This window comes from Lepisma saccharinum, chromosome 13, assembly GCF_977018435.1.
Source record: "Lepisma saccharinum chromosome 13, izLepSacc3.1, whole genome shotgun sequence".
Classification (NCBI taxonomy): domain Eukaryota; kingdom Metazoa; phylum Arthropoda; class Insecta; order Zygentoma; family Lepismatidae; genus Lepisma; species Lepisma saccharinum.
In genome coordinates this window covers 72,639,322-72,662,504 of record NC_139241.1, presented here as the reverse complement: position 1 = coordinate 72,662,504, position 23,183 = coordinate 72,639,322, and the positions used below count along the sequence as shown (strand labels likewise).

The 23,183-nt window shown below is 39.8% G+C and overlaps 2 protein-coding genes across 5 annotated transcripts; both read left to right on the top strand.

Annotated features, from left to right (window-relative positions):
* Positions 1–2,902: 2,902 nt before the first annotated feature.
* LOC145997037 (uncharacterized) lies at positions 2,903–10,654 on the top strand. 2 transcript variants are annotated; one of them, XM_083133660.1, is made up of 4 exons: positions 2,903–2,950; positions 5,335–5,503; positions 7,369–7,653; positions 10,220–10,654. In XM_083133660.1, the coding sequence occupies exons 1-4, from the start codon at positions 2,933–2,935 to the stop codon at positions 10,588–10,590; spliced, it is 843 nt and encodes a 280-aa protein (XP_082989786.1). In that variant the 5' UTR covers positions 2,903–2,932; the 3' UTR covers positions 10,591–10,654. The 2 variants fall into 2 exon arrangements, with proteins under 2 accessions (XP_082989786.1, XP_082989784.1); XM_083133658.1 differs by having other exon boundaries at positions 7,366–7,653.
* Positions 10,655–15,305: 4,651 nt separating this feature from the next.
* On the top strand, positions 15,306–20,823 carry LOC145997036 (uncharacterized). Of its 3 annotated transcripts, XM_083133657.1 has the most exons (4): positions 15,308–15,477; positions 17,328–17,469; positions 19,534–19,709; positions 19,764–20,823. In XM_083133657.1, the coding sequence occupies exons 1-4, from the start codon at positions 15,460–15,462 to the stop codon at positions 20,694–20,696; spliced, it is 1,269 nt and encodes a 422-aa protein (XP_082989783.1). In that variant the 5' UTR covers positions 15,308–15,459; the 3' UTR covers positions 20,697–20,823. The 3 variants fall into 3 exon arrangements, with proteins under 3 accessions (XP_082989782.1, XP_082989783.1, XP_082989781.1); XM_083133656.1 differs by having other exon boundaries at positions 15,306–15,477; positions 19,537–20,823; XM_083133655.1 differs by having other exon boundaries at positions 15,309–15,477; positions 19,534–20,823.
* The last annotated feature ends 2,360 nt before the right edge of the window (positions 20,824–23,183 follow it).

Sequence of the window (23,183 nt, the reverse complement as noted above, 5' to 3'; positions counted from 1 at the left end):
TGGCCCTTAGTTCCCAAAGAAGACTGTAGACATCTTAAAACGAATTATATATTAATTAGCATTACTGGGGATTATATCTAATCCTTGGTATTTGCTGCTTGTAATATGAAGCTTATATTACACAGTGCTTCACATTGATATTTATTTCCACAAAGCATTTACCATACTTTCTGTAATCCAGTCCTCAGCTCATTTTCTGCGAGAAGATTTAGCAACACTCATTGAGGGTTCGCCAGCCCCCGTAAGCACAGCTTTGAATTTGAAATGACCACTCGTCCGCCATCGCCAGTTGGACAAAGGACGTGGATGGACCAGTGTTGCCACATGAAGGGAAATTTCCCTTTTGCAGAGAAATTCGGACCGAAATTTGGGCCAAAAGAGAAAAGCGAATTTCGATTAAAAATACCACAATTGCAGGAAAATTTTAAGGTCATCTGACTACATTATTACAGTTTGTGTTAGTTTCGATTTTGATATCCTAATTTTTATGTTATTTATTTATTTAGGTATTCCTACTTGTTTTACGTTGCTTTTATGCATATTTGGATAAATAGTAACGATGAGAATTAACGACTAAATGGATTCCTGACCATGATTGAAACCTGGGATATCTGGTCAGGAAGTAATGAAACTGAAATTAGAATTTCTTTAAAAATATTTTTTTATTCAAAATAATAACGAATTGAACAGAATACTTTACTACGTAGTACTACTGCTTCCACCACCAACACCACTAATAATGCCGCTAATACTACTACTACTAATTATTATCATATAATTTGCTTAGGCGAAGGGAAAAATTGGTCCAAAACGGGAAATTTTGCCCTTTGGAAAGGGAAATTGTGCCCTCATATTGTGGCAACACTGGGATGGACAAGGATCGAGGGTGCCGCGTGATGTATGAAGGCTGCTTTGTTTTTGGACTCGTTAGGAACGGCAGTGAGTGGAAGCTGTTTAAAACACTCTTATCGTAATCTATAGCTACAAAATAAGTTATTTCGCTCATGCTTACATTGAAGAGATGATGATATTAACAGTAGGATATTTAAAAGGTAAAAAAGAGAAACTTAGAAAATTTTTGAAATGCATTGTTTGGTACAACCCCTCGCCTCCATCTCCTCTGCCCAGCCTGCCATCTAGCGTGCCCACAGAGAAGCAAATCGGCAACATTGTTTGGTGCACTGCCAATAGAAGTCGCTAGTTTCGCCCGTGACGTATTAAAACCACAGATTATAACATTGAGTTCGCAAGTTTCTCCTAGTAGTTTGTCTATGGGTGTAACCACGAATTCTTGTCTGGGTGGTCGTGGGGAGTACCAGAGTAAACGTACCAATTATTATAATAATTGTTATTATTATTGCTAGTGGCAGTAGTAGTAGTAGAATCAAAGACGTTATTATCCTGTTAAATTACGCATAAGGGGTTAGAATTCTAAGATAAAGCATATGTTTGGAACAAACGATTTGAAATATTTTTTTCAACACCGTCTATTGCACATTAGCTAATAATGGAAAACAAGCACACAAACTGTGTTTTTGAATGGCAAGAAATGAATGATAAATGCATTCCGAAGATAATTAATTTTGTACATATAACATGTATATCTTTCATGTACAAGATATGTGTTACACATATGTGCAACATGGAGCGACATGAAATAAAAAAAAAATACATATGCAACATGCTAATACTAAACTATATACGTTTTCAAATTTTATTGAATACATATATACAACACATATTATTTAAATAAATTACATTACAGAAAACAAATACATTTCGAGCTAAGCGAGCAAGAAAACTTTTAGATCCAATTTTTGCAATTGAAAGCAATATTGATTTAATAGGGCACAAATAATTTCACTGGACGCCATGGCAATATCTGTAAATGCGCTGTAAAAAGAAACAAACTGCCGGAGTACTAAGTGAGGTGAGTGTATTTGGTAAGTCTTTTGGGAGTTCCGAACCCCCTGGACCCCCCTAAATTCCGTATCAATCTCCTCTAAATAGAGAATCATATCGAGCCAGGATTCTTAACCTCAGTCATCGGTCGTTGCTCTATCAGGCATTCAAAGAATGCCATGTCAGTTATTAACAAATCTTCCTGATTTACTAGAGTTAAGGTGCTGAGTAACTGGGATTTGCAGGGCAATGACCAGAGTTACAGGTAAGGAAACAAAACCGAGAGCAACGGGCGGTGTGGGGTCTTTTGCCTGGAGTCGTCGAACAAGTAGCAATTGAGGAGATTGAGCGGTCGAACACGATTCGATTCAAACAGCTATCAGCGGGAACTTTATCATCAGAGACAGACAGGTATTGTTCTTTCCAACCATGTTGATCTAGACTTGAAGGTATAAATCCAAAAGCTTGTGTTTGGCCATTTCCAAGTGTGTAGTTAGTACCTCTTGCTCTTTACCATTAGACTTACCATTAAGAGCGAGCGCTCAAATCAACAGGATGAATGATACCTCGAGTTGCATCACCCACCTCAATGGTTAAAGGTTCTTGTTTCGATCCCACGTTCGTGACAGAACGTTACATGGTGGAGATGCGGGGCACGTTACGATACGTACTTGCTCGTTAGCGTTTACTCGTGAGCGCACATGCCACGAGCATCAGTCACGGGTTGTCTTTTAGGTGCGTTTCAGGAGCGTCTCTTCAAACGAGATCATTAGCTATGACGCACAAGGAAGTCGCACCGGGACATTCTTGCAAATTCTCCTCCTGCCACGCCCACGCTAATTTTTAACAGCGAGCAGGATGAGGGAGTCGTGAGAAGGATTTCCACTGTCGGCGGTGGAAGGAAATATGGCTGCCGACATTTTCCCTCTGCTGGCAAGTTCCTAGTCTAACCCTGCAGTATATAAAGTAAGATCCGCCATAATAATCGCTTCCACTTCCCCCGGGCTGCTCAAGAGATCTATTCTGTAACATGATTCTTCGGTATCAGGTGAGTAACGGCTCGGTCACCTTTGTCCGAGGATGCGCTGAGAATTCACTGGTGTTAAAGCGACTAAGAGTGGTATCAGCAGCTCCACAGCTACATATTAGTCAACGTTGAACCTCGGTGGTGTTGAACCTACGCAGAAGTGGTCCAGTAGGTGCACACCACATATTGGTCAACTTTTAACCTCAGCGGTGTTGAAGAGAAAAACAGACAGTGGTCCCAGCAAGTCCACACCACATTTGGTCAACTTTTAACCTCAGCGGTGTTGAAGAGAAAAGCAGACAGTGGTCCCAGCAAGTCCACATCACGTTTTGGTTAACTTTTAACCTCAGCGGTGTTGAAGAGAAAAGCAGACAGTGGTCCCAGCAAGTCCACACCACATTTTGGTCAACTTTTAACCTCAACGGTGTTGAAGAAAAAAACACACTGTGGTCCCAGCAAGTCCACACCACATTTTGGTCAACCTCACTAGTGATGATTGCAAGTTTGTTTTTATTATTTTAACACCACTGAGATTAAACATTGACCAAAATACGGTAGGGACTTCCTGCGACCACTATCTGCGTCACTTTAACACCAAATAGTTTTACAGAGTTGTCTCCAATTGCCTTGAGGAAACTTGTGATTTCCAAAGAGTGGATAGATACCGTCCCTGCATCCTCCCCCTCAACTTCAAACACTAAACTATATTGTCTATTTCAAATATAATTGGTTCTTTAGTGCCTAATTCGCCTAAATGAAAATGTGTCTATGTTCATCGATTTTAATGTGGTGCTTTTTTGTCTCCCTGTTTTGAGAGTTTTTAGTACCTATTCAGTGGCGTGCTCAAGGGGGGTTGGTGGGGGTTATAACCCCACCCCTTTGGCTCAGTACTCCAAAAAAATAATATCAAAGGTAGGAAAAGATGGCGAAATGAGGGCTGACTACCAGGAAATGTGCACGCAGCCCCTCCCTTGCAAAAATCCTAGGCACGCCACTGTACCTATCCATCCTCATACTGGTTACAAGCCTTTATCCCACCTTACATTCCCAATAACAATATGACCAAGCATAGTGTAAATAATGTAGGACACTGAAAAGTACCATATTTAAATTGTAAAAAAGAAAAACATTATGAAATATTTTGGTAACAGTTAGTAATTAAGTTCTGAAATGTACAATGAAACATTTTGTATTCTTAAACGCGAGGATTTTATTTCTAAATTAAAACATAGTAATAGGCAAATTGGACTCGAGCCCCAGAGGCATGGGGGCGGTCCCTGTGGCAGAGTGGTCAGCACATCGCGCTACGACGCCAGGGGTCCCGGGTTCGAATCCTGGCCTGGGCATGGATATTTGTGAATGTCCATTCATCAATTTCATCAATTTCATAATATCGTCACTCATCCCCATCTTCGCAAATTAGCCAAAAGTGGCACAAAAAGCGAAGTAAAATAAATCAAATCAAATCAAAATCAAACCCACAGGCCTAGGGTTAGCAGATCGTTATAAGGGGAAAGTACGACATGCTGTTCCAAAATGTAGGGCACAAAACATTCGGAGTAAATACACATTAATACAACATGTTAGCAAATAATGTAAAATTGACACATTTTCACTTTTTAATGCAAAATTACCAAACTTGTAATCAATACTAAACAACTCACTTCTTACTATACATGTTTTAACTCGTACTTCTCAGAGGAGCGAATTTTTCTCAAAATTTCAGGTTTAATCAAAATATATTTATGACAGACTGAACAGTCAAACTCTTTGAAATTTTACTGAACCAGTACCAGTACATACTCTGTCATGAGAACTTGTGTTGATATTAATGAAAGTACTCTCTCAACATTTACATTATGACCTCGAATGACAACCAAATATTCAGCAATTAACATCACTTGGAATGTTTTCAGAAGTTTTTTGTGGTGTTTTTTCATTTCGATAACTTTTCCCTGTATATACCCTCCCCGCTCTGCAAGCCAAATTTTAATGAACATTGGAAAAAGAACATGGGAAGTTACATGATGAATTCCATCCGAATAAACCGCTAAGCAAGAAATTCCGCTCAGGCATTGAACAGTGACTCCAAAAACTTTGATCATTAATTGCTTCAGTCTTTTTTTCTAGCATGACACATTTTTTTGGGCAATTACTGAATCAAAATAAATTTCAGTATTGAGTTTGAGAGTCCAGTACATAGACTTGTATCTTGCATGATTTCTCTTTGTCAAACTTAAACACTATTTTCCTAATTTACATTATGTGACGCTCAAAATGTATGGCATGTGCGGGAAATATAAGACGTCTGGTAATCCTACACAGGCCCATATAAGGCACACATCCCTTTTCCACTGCTGGAACGACCGTCAAAGTGGGTATGTCATTGTCAGATGTAATCGCAGGTGATTCTTCTCGTGATTTCAACCAGCGTCCTCGCGATATCAGCTCAGGAGAGACGAAGACAAGGAAACTACTTGAAGAAGAAGGCTTTCTTGGAAGGAAGGAAAAACCTAGCGAGCGACAGGCTCAGGGAGAAGGTGCAACCGCCAGAAGATCTTCCGCTGGCTGACGGTAAGAGCGAGTCTGCTACTTTCCAAGCTTCTTCCTCTTCTCTCTCCGTCACGGTCCGCTGGCCAGCGCACTCGCTGGCGACTCGCGCCGAAGATGGCGCACGACATTGTGCGTGACTGGTGTATTTTTTCCCTTCGTCTTTTCACGCCTCGTCTCTCAGCCGTGCACGAATACCCAAGAGATGCGAGGAGTTACGCCATACTTCCATTCATTCATTGCACTTTTTCCGTGTTTTCTTTTCTGCACTTCTTATTTTACGTTGTATATTTCTTATTTTAAGATGCGAGTCTCTCATTTGAAATTCTGTACTCCTTATTTTCAATCGCGTACCTTATTATACGTAGCGCGTACCTTATTTCACGTTGTGTTCTTATTTTAAAATGCGCGTCTCTCATTTTAAGTTGTGCACTTCTTATTTTCCGTTGCACATATCTTATTTTACGATGCGCGTCTCTTATCTCACGCACGTAGGGCCTTCCCCATGGCGCAGTGGTAGCGTCATTGCTTTTAATCAAGGGGTCCCGGGTTCGATACCCGGTGGAGGCACAAGTGGTTCGGATCCTACTTTAAACTGTAGGTCCAGTCCCGATTAGCCTTACTGTGCATAAAGTGGACTTAAAACAGCAACTCAAACTCTTATCTCACGCTGTGTTCTTGTTTTCTGTTGTGTGTTTCTTCATTTAAGATGATCGTCTCTCATTTGAAGTTAGCACTTCTTATTTTCTGTGGCGCGTCACGTATTTCACGTTGGTTGTGTTCTTATTTTCTGATTTGTGTTTCTTATTTTACGATGCATGTCTCTTATTTCTAGTTGTTCATTTGTTACTTACGTTTCACGTTGTGCGTCTCTTATTTGCAGCTGTACATTTCTTATTTTAAGATTCGCGTCTCTCATTTGAAGTTGCGCACTTCTAATTTTCCGTTGTACATTTCTGATTTTACGTCATTCCGTCATTTTCTCGTGCATTTCTTACTTGACGTTGTGAGCCTCTTATGTCGTGCTGTGCATCACTTACTACGCCCTTGAAACTTGCAGGCAAACCAGGCTCTGGTGGCTGGATACACTGGAGATTATGTTTTCTCTCCTCTCCATGTGTGACTGTATTTTTATTCATCTAATAGACTCATCCTTCAGCTTCATCGTCACGGTTACCTGAAGGAGTAAGAAAAGCGACGTAAAATATCACAACAAACGTGCATGCATCCCTTATGCTCCAGGTTATTGTGTTCTTTACACATATTATAATTTGTATTCTGTGCCTGATATTGTGCTCTGGTTCTCTTATTAGAACATAGCCTTAATCTTCCTTTGTCTCTGTTCTACGTAACTTATTATATTACTTCAATTTTCAGTTACGTATTTCTTATTACTAATATATGTTTTTATGGTACATGTTTGCATCTTATTCTTTTACGTTGTGGATATATTACTTCCGTTTCGTAATTCTTGTTTTATTTTATGAGTTTCTGTTCGAATCTGTTCGATTTTCTCTTGTGATAAAGATTTGCTATGTTTGTTTAAGTTTACTTAATGCACAGATAGGCTAATATGGACTGAGATTAACACTTTAAAGTTGGAATGAAACCTTAACTGTTAAATGAGAATTAACAAGGGATTCCGGGTTCGATACCCAGTGGGTGCGCATAGTGATTCGAATCCCACTTTAAACTGTAGGTCCAGTCCCAATATCTGTTCATAAAAGTGGACTTCAAACAAAACTCAAAACTCAAGCTCATTAAATGAAAATTTATAGCATTTTTGTAGCAAAAAATATCAAGAAGGTGAGAAAAATTTGGCACGTTTAGATGTTTTGCTAATTTTTAACATAGTAGAATATACTTCTATATTTCCTTCACCACAGAAGGCATATTAACTAAAGAACAGGAAGAGATTGACAACCTAGCAAAGGGTATCCCCCATCACACTGAAGAATTCGACGATGACATAGAAACATTAACCAATCGACAGCCGAGAATCCAAGGCAAGCAAGAAGAAGCACCAGCAGAAGATGAAGAAACTGCAAAGGATGAAGGAGAAGAAGAAAAGACATTCAATTATCACGACGTGTTTCACACTTACAATTTTCTGAAGAACAAATCCATTGATCTTGGAGTGCACCTCCCTGACACTCACCATAGAGTACCAAAAGGTATGTATGCTTTATCATTATGCTATATAGTATAGTAGGATTACTTTCGTAGTATCTCTGGCTGTTCTGAACCTGCAGCTGGGGAGTGAGTCACGACTCCTGAAACATCCAATTAACAAGAGAGCCCATGACGTCATCTCAACCGAGCGCCTATTGCTAACCCGCTTCGTCACGCTATACAATGTTGGTGGGCTCGCTGGCCGCACTCGTGCACTCAGCTGGAGATGTTACGAGACCACTCTGACTCTACAATAATTATATTTACAAATATTATACAACATACAAAATCTGTTATTTTACAATGATCTTGGAAAACTAATTTGTAAAATTTGTATTTTCCCCATTTGATTATATTGACATCGATTTGGAAGCAGGCACCACCCACTAAAGTACATCAAGGAGTGGCAATATTCTCTTTAAGTTACGAATATTTATTTTCAATATATAGTGACAGGCCTGGATTTAAAAGTAAGCTTAGTGCCTACCCTTCATGCTCCTCCTGACATCGTCACTGCATCATCATCTCTCTCTCTCTCTTTTTGGCGGGGAAGGGGGGGGGGTAATGAAGATCCCTGTGAAACACCAGCTTTGATCACACCTTCCTCAGAAAATCTATCTCCTATCTTTACTATAAAAGTTCAACCAGCTAAGTAATCTCCAAGCCATTTGGATCCATTACAGAATTGATAAACACCATATCCAGGAAGTTTGCATGTCAATGCTTGATGATTCACTTTATCAAATGCTTTAGAAATATCCAAGTACGAGGGGATGCTGATAAGTTCGTAGCCGGATGTAGAAGGAAGGCACTTGAAATGATGAAACTTCATAGTTACTCAACATACTCCCCTCGAAACTCAATGCATTTTCTTTCTGGCCCTGTGCTCCAACTTTTGCAAACCACTTTTAAAAAAATCTGAAGTTTGCTCCTCGCACCAATGCTCTGTGGCAGTAATCACCTTCTGATCTGAGGCAAAATGGCGTCCCTTCAGGTGCTTTTTGAGCTGAGGAAACTGAAAGTAGTCCGATCGGGGGAATAGGGCGGTAGATGATCAAAACACTGAAAGCCCAGGTCTCGCAATTTCTGCTGTGTTGCTGCTGCTCGATGGGGAGGTGCATTGTCATGGAGAAACAGGACACCCTTTTTGAGTTCGCTTGCTGAGCAGACATGGTCACTTAATAAACCTGAAACAACAAGAAAGCCTGTCAATTATCCAATGCCTTTTGGTATATGTACATACAAGGATATGTATTTTCAAGACATAATGTGACCTTCCTCTTAAGAGTTTGGGAACTTGGTCGGGCTACGAACTTTTCAGCATCCCCTCGTATATAGTATCAACTTGATTAAGTCTATTTACTGATTCACTGATTTCTTATTAACAAAACGATGTTGATTACCATCGAGAAAGTATTTAATATTAAAATAAAGATATTCATATGTAATACCTTCAAATATTTTTGAGTAAAAGTTCACTTTTTGCACAGAAACGCTAATCGGGACTACGGGTTTCAAGTTGGATCCGAACCACTATTCCCCTCCATCGGGTATCGAACTCTGGACCCTTGATTACAAGGCACTACGCCATCCAGGTTCCAGGACTACAGTTGAGAAAAGAGATCCGAACCACTGAAATAATGTCCCCCTATTGATTTATTAGACAATAGAGTAAAACGTTACTAATAACGTAGAATCAGTATTTTCCTTGATTAATGTCAGTTTGACTGGAGGACGCCGTTAGGGCGTCTGACTACCATGCGAGAGACCCAGGTTCGATCCCCGGCAGGGGAGAACCGGTACATTTTCAAACTGTTCAAGCGGCTCCGGCGCCCACCCAGCGTCGTATAAAGTGGGTACCTGGAGGAAACTCTGGGGGGTAAAAGCGGTCAGGGGCGTGGTGCTGATCACATCACCCCCAACTCGGCCGAGATCAAGAAAGTGGACGTCCGCAGGATTTTTTTCAGGAATGGGCAAGGAAGGTATTATCTTTTCCAGAGGGGGGGGGCAAACAAGTCACATTTCCCCCCAAAAGTGTGTTGTTTCCTAAAAAACATTACTTAAATTTGATTTATGGTGTTCATGCAATAATTAACACATATTATTGTGGCTAAAATGAAATTATATGTGTGAAATACATAATTTTTGGTTGACTTTCATTTTCCAGGGAGGGGCACGGACCCCCTTGCCCCCCTTCTGGACGGCCATGGTGGGACCCTAACTCCACACCCCCTATACGCCTTCATAGCGTGGTTCCAAGAAGAGGGGAGCTCTTTACTTCTTTTTTTTTATTTATTACTTTGACTGGAGGACGTTCCTGGTAGACTAGTGGCTAAAGTTATCGCCTCGAAATTAATGGGTGCGAATCGATTCCCAGTGGAAACACTATACACAGTGATACGGATCCCATTTGAACTATTTATCCAATCGTGGTTAGCCTATCTCAGCATATATTTAACTTAAATAAAGCAAACCCCATGAGTGCATACATTTTTGTATTCGCAATCTGTTTTATGAATTTGTTCTGTTATTCCTGAGTTAATACCAAAACTTTGTTCTTGCTTTTAGGATACGGACAAGATCTGTACATAACAGGATATGGCTACCCGAAAGGATTCACCTACTACTACCCTAAAGTAGGACATCCCCATGCAGGATATTACCACCCTAGCCATCACCACCATCACAGCCAAAATCACCATCATGAGGGTTACCACCCCAACCCACATGGTGCATACCATCCGCACCATTTTGGCATACCTTTCTCTCCACCAGCTTACACAAACCCCTGCAACCCCTTTCCCGCCTACCAACCACCACCGTTCCCCCACTATGGTCGGGCTGTACCCTTTGGATATAACATGCAACCGTACCATTCCAATGTGGGCCATGCGTATGGTACTCTGCAGTACTCTCCCTATTTTAGCCACACTGGATGATTCTCTAGTGTTAAAACTGTGATGTCTGTGCTGTTAATTTTGTATAATAAAGTGTATGTAGAAAACAAAAATATGTTTTATTTCACTAGGAATTAAGCATGTTATTCCGCTGATAGTCGTGTATGGTTCTGCAAAAGTCCTGTAATTTTTAATGACATGAGTTATGTTGATGAAAAATAGGAAATGCTTAATGTATAAATAGAAAGTGCACAACGTTAAAGTATGAGAGGTACAACTAAAACAAAAGGCGTATGAAGTGAAACAATGTGTGCACAATAAAATAGGAGGTGTATGATGTGAAAAAAGATATGCACAAATAAAATAAGAGGTGCTTGATGTGAAAGAAGATATGCACAAATAAAATAAGAGGTGTTTGATGTGAAAGAAGATATGCACAAATAAAATAAGAGGTGTTTGATGTGAAAAGAGATATGCACAAATAAAATAAGAGGTATATGATGTGAAAGAAGATATGCACAAATAACATAAGAGGTGTTTGATGTGAAAGAAGATATGCACAAATAAAAGGTGTATGACGTGAAAGAATATATGCACAAATAAAATAAGAGGTGTTTGATGTGAAAGATATGCACAAATAAGAGGTGTATGACGTGAGAGAAGATATGCAGAAAAAAATAAGAGGTGTTTGATGTGAAAGAAGATATGCACAAATAAGAGGTGTATGACGTGAAATAAGATATGCAGAAATAAAATAAGAGGTGTTTGATGTGAAAGGAGATATGCACAAATGAGAGGTGTATGATGTGAAAGAAGATATGCAGAAATAAAATAGAGGTGTATGATGTGAAATAATACATAAACAGGTAAAATAAGAGGTGCAAGGTGTGAAAGAAGATGTGCACAAGTAAAATAAGAGATGTATGATCAGGAGCGGATCCAAGGGGAGGGCAATAGGGCCGATCGCCCCTACGAACCGACAGGTTTTTATTATATATTATTATGCATAATATTTTTGAAGACTCAAATGTTCGATCTTTTATCGCCAAGTTTAACAGATTCGATAAATAAGTCCACTTTATGCTTATGGTAGGCCAATTGAACTGAACCTAGAGTTTCAATTTGGATTCGAACCACTGTGCAATGTGTCTCAAAAGAGGGATCCAACCCGAGATTTCTTGAGAGAATGAGTTTTTTTTCTTTGTATATTCATTTTACGGTCTCATATGAGTCATATCTGCTAATTGAGTTTACCGTGGTAATGAGGAGAATTAGGATCTCATATGCAAAAATAACAATCTCTTTTTTACAAAACAATATAGCTCCTGTTTACAGTTTACACCCGATTGAAATTCTCCTCTCCGAACTATAACCTCTGGATTCACGACTGTGTATGATGTGAAATAAGTCATGCACAAAAATAAGATGTGTATGATGTGAAAGAAGATATGCACAAGTAAAGTAAGAGGTATATGATGTGAAATAAGATACTCCCAAGCAAAGTAAGAGGCGAAATGTGCACAAGTACAATAAGATGTGCACATGTAAAGTAAAATGTGCAGAACGTAAAGTAAAATATACTCAAATAAGATAAAGAATGCATAAGTAAAATAAGATATTCACAGCATACAACAAATGATGAACAACTGAAATAAGAGACTCATAAGGAAAGTAAATGATTGACAAACAAAATTAGATATGCACAAGGAGAATAAGAGAAGTACCATTTAAAAAAAATACAAAATCACGTATATGATAACACACGACAAATTCCAAATGTTTGGTGTCAAAGTTCATTTAATGTTTATCTTTATCCGTGCTTCCATTTGGTGTCATCACCTAACAGAAAACAAATTAAGGCCTATATCACCCAGTAATTTTAATTGTACCAAAAAGGAAGTATTAAATTATTTTGAAATTGATATACAAACTAGATCTTTCCTGGAATGTATGGTAATGTTTCGGATGAAGGTCAAACATGAACACCTTTTCCACGCAGTACAAGATGGAAACCGCGTTCTTGCAATCTAACGATGCTCTGGCACCTGGTTCAGACAGGTTAATGCCCAGGGGAGCATGGCTATGTACAGTTCTGGAGCCAGAAGGGGTGCTGGGGGTTAGGACCCCTCCTGGTCAATCACTTCTCTCACCCTAGCTCCTCTACCAGTAGAGAAGGGGAAAAAGGAAAAATGTTCATTTAGTCTGAATATGAGTTTTTGTATTGTACTTAGGTCAATCCTAAATGTGACTGCCCCCTTCACAGAAAATATTCCCGCTCCATTCTGCCTCTACCCTCATTTTTTAGTGACGTCACTGAGTACCACTTATACAAACTCAACCTTAACAATTGTGGTAGCTCAGCTCTTATGCGTGTCCTACAGTATACTGACATTGATAGGGTGTTCATTCTCACATTATTTATTATAGTCAAGACATGCATTGTTTTATTGTGGCATTGTCGAATGTTAGAAAGAGCTTAACATTGTCTTAGTAAACACTTTACACTAATCACGTTGACAAGATTCCATGATTAGGACAAGCACTTGGTTGAAATTTAACCCAACCTCTTAACAATCCATCGAGTATTACTAAAATATGACTTATTTTTAAAATTAAAGTAACAATGAGATATTATAACTTGTCAAATACAAAAGTAAGAGTTTAACAGGGGCATAAAAATAAATATTAAGTGAATATTGTTATAAATGATATAAATAATGCATATTAAGCAAATATTTACATTTCGAATTGTTTAGAAACTACTTTTCTAAACAATTTATTTGTGCAATCAGTAAATTGTATCGTAAAAGGAGAAAACTGACGTATTTGAACTGATTATTTGTACATTTTATAATGAGAGCCTTTCTGCAACATAAAATCAAATGCAAAATGCAACATTGCTGTGTATAATGTAATCAAGTGAATAGTTAAAAAATTATGTAATTGGTGAGTTTTTGCCTGAACAATAACAATAAAATTGGAACCTCTCGTATTAATCTACCTAGTCTTACCGTAAATACTGTCACAAAGTTTTAAGTAAATTGACACAAAATGCTAAGAGATATTTTAATATCCTAATAACATTACTGAAATGGATGCATGACAAATCAAAATCACAAATCATTATTCAAAATGGCCACCCTTAGCACGCACACATTCCGTAAGTCTTTGTGGCCACGCATCAATTGAATTACGCAACACATCGACTGGAAAATGAGCAACTGCCTTCATAAGAGACCGCTTTAAACTTTCAATATTGGGATCTCTCTTCTTACAAGCAATCTTCTGAAGCTTGGACCACAATTTGTAGTCCAAAGGGTATAGGTCCGGACTTGAAGAAGGCCAATCCGAAGTGGAAATGAAGTCTGGAACATTTGCCTCCAGCCACTGCTGTGTTGTTCGGGCCTCATATGATGGGGCTGAATCCTGCTGGAAGCTCCAGTTCTGACCATGCAAGTGAGTGTTGTTGACATTCTTGACTAGTTTCTCAAGCACTGTCTGCTGGTACACTTTGGCTGATGTTTTTACCCCTTTTTCACAGAAATGGAGCGTGCCCTCATAGCAAATGTTCCAGACTTCATTTCCACTTCAGATTGGCCTTCTGCAAGTCCGGACCTATACCCTTTGGACTACAAATTGTGGTCCAAGCTTCAGGAGATGGCTTGCAAGAAGAGATATCCCAATATTGAAAGTTTAAAGCGGTCGGTCTCTTCTGAAGGCAGTTGCTGATTTTCCAGTCGATGTGTTGCGTAATTCAATTGATGCGTGGCCACAAAGACTTACGGAATGTGTGCGTGCTAAGGGTGGCCATTTTGAATATTGATTTGTGATTTTGATTTGTCATGCATCCATTTCAGTAATGTTGTTAGGATATTTAAATATCTCTTAGCATTTTGTGTCAATTTACTTAAAACTTTGTGACAGTATTTATGGTAAGACTAGGTATATGTACGGGGAACAAGGTTGTCTGCAAGTGCTAACACCTTCATATTGATTTTCATAGTCAACGTCACAAAAATCAATTCTCATCATACATCTATGAAGAATTTTATGGAGTAGGATTAAGGCTTCATAAATTCTCTTCATGTGACGCCAATTATTGTTACAGGAAAGGGTAGAGCCAGTTATTTTCGTAACATCCCAGCTAGTTCACGATTTTATTTTAGTCTACTCGCCTAAGCGGGAACGTTAGTGGTAGGTATAGGTCTTTTCTACTCTTACGGCGGGCGCTCTGTATGCTGGCAAGGAAAGTGGGAAGCGGGGAATACGCAGCAAACCAACCGGACAACAGAGGTGGAGCCGAGAGTTACCACATCGGGGGGAGGAACTTCTATGCACCTCGTTCTACAGGCTGCTGCGTTTCTTATCGCGCTGGATTGGTCGCTTTTCCGCTCCCCTCTTCCCTTGCCAGCTTCTAGAGCGCCCGCCGTAATACTGGAAAAGAGCTATAGAGACTTCAGATGACATCTGCGGCTCGATTGTCGATTGGTGCCTTCGGTAGCTGTGACTCGTTCCCAAGCTGCAAATGCAGTACGGACAGAGATGTTACGGAAATGATCTCACTGTACCACTCCGTATGTGCCATTACTGCAAATGCATGCATTACCTGGTAACCTTAGAGATAGCATCTCTTTCTTGCAAAGACGCACGAAATGGAGAGTGGGTGGGGAAGGGGGGTAACAATGAGATGTGCGGAAGGTCCTAGCACGCGTGACAGAATTCCTTTGTTTGTCCTAGAAAGTCGGAAACAGTCGAGGCTGCTTTCCACAAGGTGCCTGGCCCTCGGGGATTCCTTGCATGATGCTGTTTGCTCCTGAAGCTATTTAAACGACGACTTCTTCTTTTTTGTCTTCAAATTACTCTCCGAGCAGCATCTGGTGACTTACAGTGTGGGATTGCGGACTGGTTGAGATGAAATACGGGTTTCTGGTAAGCTAACATCAATAATCACATGATAATGATAATGATGATGATATTTACTTAGGTGATGACAACCAATATATCACTATGTCAAAATCAAGAGATACAAAATTACAAAATTAAATATATAAATATAAAATAATACAACAGATCTTACAATTTTACACATTAACATAAGTTCATATTGTAGCTTTCAATAAGTTCAGCTATTAAATCTCTGGCCTTTTTTTAGAGATTTTAGAATTGAAATATTTCTCCTATTCTACTTAGGAATTTTATGACATACATTCAAAGAGTATTCACTATCTAACTAGAAAGACAATATCTACTGTACAAAATTATTAATTTTCAATTTTTTTATAATAACAATAGCCTGACTGTTATATAAAATTAAATTAAAACAAATACTTATGAATGATATAATTAGTGCATATCAAGAACATATTTACATTTCGAATTGTTTAGAAATTTTCAAAAATGTTTAGAAAATTATTAAATTGGTAAATTGTTTCAGAAAGACAAAACTGACAATGGAGTATTAAGATAATTTTGAAATAAGAATCTTACTGCAACATAAAATTAAATATTTTGATCAATTTATTCTCTGCCACTTTTGGCTTATCGCGACGATGAGGATGAAAGATGATGAGATGAAATTGGAAAGGGCCACAACCTAAGCTGTGGGTCCACACGCCAGAGCCACGTTAGTCTCCAAGAATGTAGTTCAGGGTTTTCAAAATTAAATGTAATGTAAATAAAGAATGACATAATTAATTATAAAAAGGTCAATATTTAGTCATACCTTCACATGACAGAGTAGTACTGTGCTCTCCTTAGTAGCAAATTATAGTGTAAAAATAACAATGAATAAGACAAAATGTACAATGAAATTAGCTCTACACATCACATTTTACTATGTATTAATGCACTTTACAATTATATTATCAATTGTAAGCTAGCTTACGTACGATCTGTGTGTATTTGAGCCTCCCAGATGGCGCAGTGTTAGCGTCGTCGCCTTGTAATCAAGGGGTCCCGGGTTCGATACCCGGTGGAGGCACTTTAAACTGTAGGTCCAGTCCCAATTAGTCTTACTGTGCATAAAGCGGACTTAAAACACCAAATCAATCAAGTTTGTGTGTATTTGTGAAGGAGGCGCTCATAATTTTCGATTTTCGAAAAAAAATATATTGATAAATATTAACCGATACTGCAAAGAACTCGATGTTTTTAAGAGTATATGCTTATTGGCATATCAGAAACCTTCCTCGCAATTTCACATTATAAAATAAATTACGGATATAAGGGGGAAAAAGTCTAACAGTTATTTTCAGTGTTAAAAAATTGTTGTTAATTCTATATAGACAGAAATGCAGTTAATTACACAATGGGAACTCTTAAGTATACTACAATACATGTTTCTTAGAAACGTATTTGAATTATTGACACAACTCATGGTGTGTAGTATTTTTTATACTTTATATACTAGCCGGCCCCTGTGGTGGAGTGGTTAGCACATCGCGCTACGACGCCAGGGATCGCGGGTTCGAATCCCGGCCTGGGCATGGGTATTTGTGAGTGTCCATTCATTATATCATCACTCATCCCCATCTTCGCAAATTAGCCAAAATTGGCACAAAAAGCGAAGTAAAATAAAGCAAATCAAATCAAATCAAAAGTTTATGTACTTATATCCTTAACTGCATGCAATTTCATCTCTCGAGCCGTGTTGAGATAATCAACCTGACAAAGATAGTTTGTCTAAATGAAAACAAGATGAGATGTAAATGTGGAAACATAAATAATAGTATATTCCTCTTCATGCTTAACTTTGAAATTAAATATGTGCTCACTTTTAGATTTGTACGCTTGCGTTATTTCTAACGCTATCTGCTGCCTATCCCAAGGAAGAAGATGAAGACACGGAAGACGAAAACCGGTTAGTGGACCACGCAGTAGACCAGATAGCGGAGGAAACGTCACATTTTCAGGAATCAGAAGGTATGCTTATTACTATCTGCTATACTCCATGAGGCCTTAAAAAGATCGCTTCGCGGGCTTGCAGCAGATGGCAATATGGGGGTGTGTCTGCGAGAACGAATCAGGTCCGCGAATGAGCGAGCCCGGTTGCCACAGCTAGCTCGCTGCACCCTTCTGGAAGGGTGAGTGACCTCTGCCTCTTGCTACCTCGGCCTGTTTGTTCGGCTGAGGAGCAGACGTCACAAGAGTGTATCGGCAACATTGTGCGAGCGACGTCTGCTGTTAGCCCGCGAAGCGCTCTTTCTAAGGCCTCCTGCAGTATAGACATAATCTAATCTTTGTCTGAAAATAACTGGTAACACAAGAGTACTCCCATAGCCTAATAGTCGAGCAATCGTTGGTTCGGTGTTTGGCTACTAGGATATCGTTACTAGGAAACGAGGAAACATGCTGGGATGTGAGGAATGGGTTCTGATCTAAGGCTCAATTAGTCCTTGTAGCTCATTGGTACGATGGCTACTAGCATTCTTATGCTTGAGATTTGTGAGGGCTGTTGGGAATGCTCATGCCTGGAACTATTCTACTAGTCGCAATAAATCTCTATACTATGACGTCAGCAATGCATTTTGGCGAAAATGACGGACAGGGGCGTATATTCTAGGCTAGCTATACTATATGCAAAGCCTGAAGCCTAGAGAGTGAAATACAGAAAGAAAAATAGCTTAGAAACTGTAAATGAAAATACCCATTTCAATAAGGTTATGATTGCGATTCTAAAGTTAGAAATCTGATTTCTTAGGAGATGGCAACCTGACTTTTAGATATTGGCAACCTGACTTTTTAGTAGTTGGCAACCTGACTTTCTAGTAGTTGAAAATCTCACTTTTAGTAGTTGGCAACCTGACTTTTTAGTAGTTGGCAACCTGACTTTTTAGTAGTTGGCAACCTGACTTTTTAGTAGTTGGCAACCTGACTTCTTAGGAGTTGGGAACCTGATTCCTTAAAAGTTTTGCAATCTAGCTGCCGTTCTCAAGTTTCATCCTTCCTTCATAGCCTAGAGCCACGTATTGTTGTGAGATAATCCATATCTTAGACTCAGCATACGCCACTGATGACGGGCTGTGAGTAGGTGAGCTGTTCCTCTCATTAACGCAGTTGTGTCATTAGAGAGAGCATTTTGCACACTGTACGGATCCTTACAACATACTGGACTGTGCAGGGAAAGAAATTGGGTTGTCAACAGTGGCAGCGATTGAGTTCCAAAACTGCGGGGGCAAGGTGCCAAAACTGGGGGGGGGGAGGCAAAGACAGTTTACTTTCCCTTTATACATAAGGTTAAGCATTGTGCCAAGGGCAAAAGTAGCAAAACGTGGGGGGCTACTTCCCCCCTCGCCGCCACTGGTTGTCAATTCTTCAGTATTAGATGCTGGTGTACATCTAGTTCGACTGCATAAATTCCATTGATTGAGTCTTTAATAACACCATTAAGCCTTGTTTCCATGATTAGGAAAAACTAAGTATGCTGGCCAAGGCAGTAATTTATTTTATTAAAAACATAAACTAAACGTAACGTTTCAACCTTCTAGCAAGGTCTTCATCAGACTCTGTATCAAGACTCTGATACAGAGTCTGATGAAGACCTTGCTAGAAGGTTGAAACGTTACGTTTAGTTTATGTTTTTAATCAAATAAATTACTGCCTTGGTCAGCATACTTACTTTTCCATGAGTCTTTAAGTCCACTTATGCATAGATAGGCTAATCGGGACCAGACCTACAGTTTAAAGTGTGGTCCGAAACATTATGTGCCTTAACAGGGTATCAAACGCATATATTTGCTTGGGTGCAATGTGACTTGGCTTGTCATCCATATTTTTTAATGTGTGAGATATGTGCGGCACGGCACAACGCTGTTGATATCGCGATAGTACATAAACGTACACCTTAGAACAAATTACCTATATTTTTATTTTGTTGTGCTTTCAAAATGAACGTAGGGTTAAATACGTACCCTACAATAATTTCAGTATTTTTCTATTGTATTTTCTACAAGAATGTCTCATTAGATTGTGTTCTGCTTGTTTCAGAAGCAGAACCTTACCAGGAGAGAAAGCAGCGGAAAACAGTTGAGGTAACACCTGCACTGAGAGTCCAGCGGCAGGGGGCAATCTACAGTGAGAGGAATCCAGAATCTGGACTGTACGCTGGCCAGGTTCGAGCTCAGGGACGGTTCCAGGCACCCAATGCTCAGGGACAGTTCCAGGCACCCAATGCTCAGGGACAGTTCCAGGCACCCACTGCTCAGGGACAGTTCCAGGCACCCAATGCTCAGGGTGGCATCGACCCCAATCAGCTGCTTCTACTCCAAGGTGGGGTAGGTCAGGGACTGCTGCTCCAGGGTGGCTACAACGGACAGGGAATAGGGGGCTTTGTTCCTCAAGTCCAAGCATATCCTCAAGGACAGGCGTATCTTCAAGGTCAAGCGTTTCCTCAAGGCCAAGCGCTTTACGGTCAAGCACTTCAGGGTCAAGCATTTCCTCAAGGTCAATCACTTCAAGGTCAAGCGTTCCCTCAAGGACAAGCATTCCTTCAAGGTCAAGCATATTCCCAAGGTTATCCTCATGGACTTCCGATCCCAGTACCAGTTCAAGGACACCTGTTTGGTCCAATTGGTGCAGAAGGACCCGTGGCGTATGATCCAAGGCAGGGAGTGCCAGTCCATGAAGAACAACAGGCGCTGTTCGTGAGCAACGGGGGATTCGAGCCTTCCCAGCAAGAGTCCGTTGGGGTTTCCCAAGGCCATGGGGTCCTTCTCGGAGGCAACCAGCAAGGTATCCTCGTCAGTGCAGGCCACCAGGGGCAGCAGGCGTTGGTGCTCAACGCAGGCCAGGCGCAGGCACTTCAGAGATACGCCCAGGCTCTCTCCAGGCAAGCTAACCAGCAGCAACTCAACGTTGCCAACTACCACAGATTTGCACAGAACAGCCAAGCTTACCAGCAAAGAGCAACACAGCAAAACCAATATCCAGAACAAGCAACGCAGCAACTCAGCCACTTCTCCCCTTCTGCGCCAAATGCCGCGTCTTCCACCACAACCATTTCCTACCATGGGAAGATCTACTCCACCAGAAACAACCATGGAGACGGTAGGGTAGCCGCTCGACACGCCGACCAGGAACAGAACTACCAACAAAGCTCTAGTCACTCCAACAGACACATTGAAAACAACAACAATGAATACCAACAATGACCTTTACCAATACCTCAAAGAAACTAAGTTGCAATTAAGACTTTGCAAGCCTAATCCATTATATTGTGAACAATTGTAACTAATAATATTTATGGATATAAATAAATTGAAACATAATTATATTGAATTTTCTTTCGCATTATTTTTAAAAACCTTAATTAGACCAAGTTTAACAATAGTTACACTTACTGCAGCATCGGTCCCTCTTATTTGTATTTATGCCCAAATGAAAAGGAGACTACGGTTATATCTAAAGAATATTATATTACAAAATATTTGCATTACATAATATGTGAATTACAGTTAATATATAACATGATACCTACACATAATTGCAATTGATATTGATGCACTGATTCCAGCACTTAGGAAGGGAGTGGATGTCTTCAGTGTAGAAACTCCTGGGTTTCTTACGAATCCAGTTTTCCACGGTGTTCTGCACTTTCTTGTCACAGGTGAACCGTTGACCTTTCAGTGATTGTTTTAAGGGGCCGAAGATATGGAAGTCACATGGGGAAATATCGGGGCTGTACGGAGGATGTGTGAAAACTTCTCATTGAAATGTTCTCAACAGGTCGAGAACATATGGTCTAGCATTGTCCTGGAGCAGCTTTCTACGCTGATCTGGAGGAATCCATAATGCACACGTCTGCGCAAAACAACTCTCACCAACTGAGGAAACGGCAGGCGAAGCCGTTCGCTACACCTGCAAACTTGGACAAACACCGCGCCATCTATCGGCAAACATATTTACCTTCTTCGATTAGATACAACGCCGCTACAGCAAAGGTCTCCTTTTTATTTGGCCATACCTTATACTTTACCTGAAATATTATCAAGGTATGCATAAATTATTTTGGTGAAACATGGACAGACAAACAGAACAAAGAACAACAAACTATACTCTGTTCCAGTAATATGTGGAGCAAGTGAACGAAATCAAGTCTCTGCGCAACTAGTGACTTGAGAGGGCTTGACCAATGAACGTGTTAGAGGGAAAGGCGGGCCATGTGCGCCCAGCCCAGCCTTTGCAACAGGGCGCACTGCATTGCTCCGTCCACTCGCTCTCTCCCCTTGTCTACCGTCATGCGCGGCCTAGCTCCACAGATTCCTGGGACAGAGTATATCTTTCAGTATTTGCTACTAAGCAAAATCTTTGCATCTCTAGTAGTCCTTGTCATGACAACCTCCGACATCAAATTCTCTGTTCGAGATTTTGAATTTCGAGTATATATACACTTAAGGTGTGATTTTTTTTCGCTGTATCCACATTTGGCACATTACATTTTTTTATGCTTATTAGTTCTTGAAATATTGCAAAAAAAATTGCCATGTTAGTATATCAGTTATCAAGATGCCTGATACATAATATTCGTGCCAGGGGCTTTGGGTTCGAATTCCGGCATGGGCATGAGTGTTCCCTGTGAGTGTCTCTTCATCAGTCTCATATCATCGCTCATCCTCATCGCCGCTATTAGCCTAAATTTGCAGAAAAGCGACGCTAAATAAAAATCAAAGCAAATCAAAACATTTGTGCAAGTAGATATCATTTTATGGGACCTCAACACCTGACACCAAATTTCATCTCTACACGTTTGTCAGTTCTAGAGATACCCGACACAAAGTTTAGTTTGTAGCTGCCGCAGTTCCCGAGATACGTATCTGTAGGTGACATGAACGTCACGAAATGGTATGCTTTTTTTATTTTCTTAGCTTTGCTGATGGGATCGCTGAAATGAGGAAGGAGGATATTGTCACGGTTTCTACGGATGACGTCACGTCCTTCATGTTTATGGTCACGTGGTTACGCAAAGGTTTCTGTGTTCCGTGGTGGATGAAAAGAACGGAGGACTCTGCCGCATTTCTCCATTTAGCGGCAAGAACAAAAGAAAGTCAATTTCACTTTCTGCAGACCGGGACAGTCGAGAACGAGAGTGACGCAAGGAAGAAGCGAATGTGTTTTGTTTCACCTGATTTGGAGGCAAACAAGAAGCATTTTTCGAAAAGTTACTAAACGTACAGTTACTTCACTCAGTTGCAGTAAATTTAAGATTTGTAAATATTTTTGTTTTAGCGTCGCTTACCTTCCACTTTTGGCTAATAGCGACGATGAGGATGAGTGATTTATGATTCTTGTTGTTGAAACTTAACATAACCAAGTCAGCTCCGACAAATGCAGGTACCATATTCTACAATAAATTACCAAACAGCATAAAGTTAATCCCTCAGAAAAATATTCAAATGAAAGCTATTAAAATGTATCTAACTGGGAGAGCTCTGTACAATGTAAGTGAGTATATGGAAGAATAAAATATAATACTTGACTATTTCTCACTTCAAAGTTATGTATAACATTTTTTAATATTATTTTTTTTCATATTTTTTACAAATTGTCAAACTAAAATAATTTTGATGTATTCTAACATATGTAATTACTAGAAATGTTAAAACGTAATAGTGTGTTGATATATGTAATTGTAAAGAATT

Bases quoted from the DNA above. Each gene is read 5' to 3' on its own strand.
- LOC145997037 (XM_083133658.1), top strand. The intron at 5,504-7,365 runs GTAAGAGCGAGT...CCTTCACCACAG, and splicing joins AGATCTTCCGCTGGCTGACG to AAGGCATATTAACTAAAGAA. The intron at 7,654-10,219 runs GTATGTATGCTT...TCTTGCTTTTAG, and splicing joins TCACCATAGAGTACCAAAAG to GATACGGACAAGATCTGTAC.
- LOC145997036 (XM_083133655.1), top strand. The intron at 17,470-19,533 runs GTATGCTTATTA...TGCTTGTTTCAG, and splicing joins ACATTTTCAGGAATCAGAAG to AAGCAGAACCTTACCAGGAG.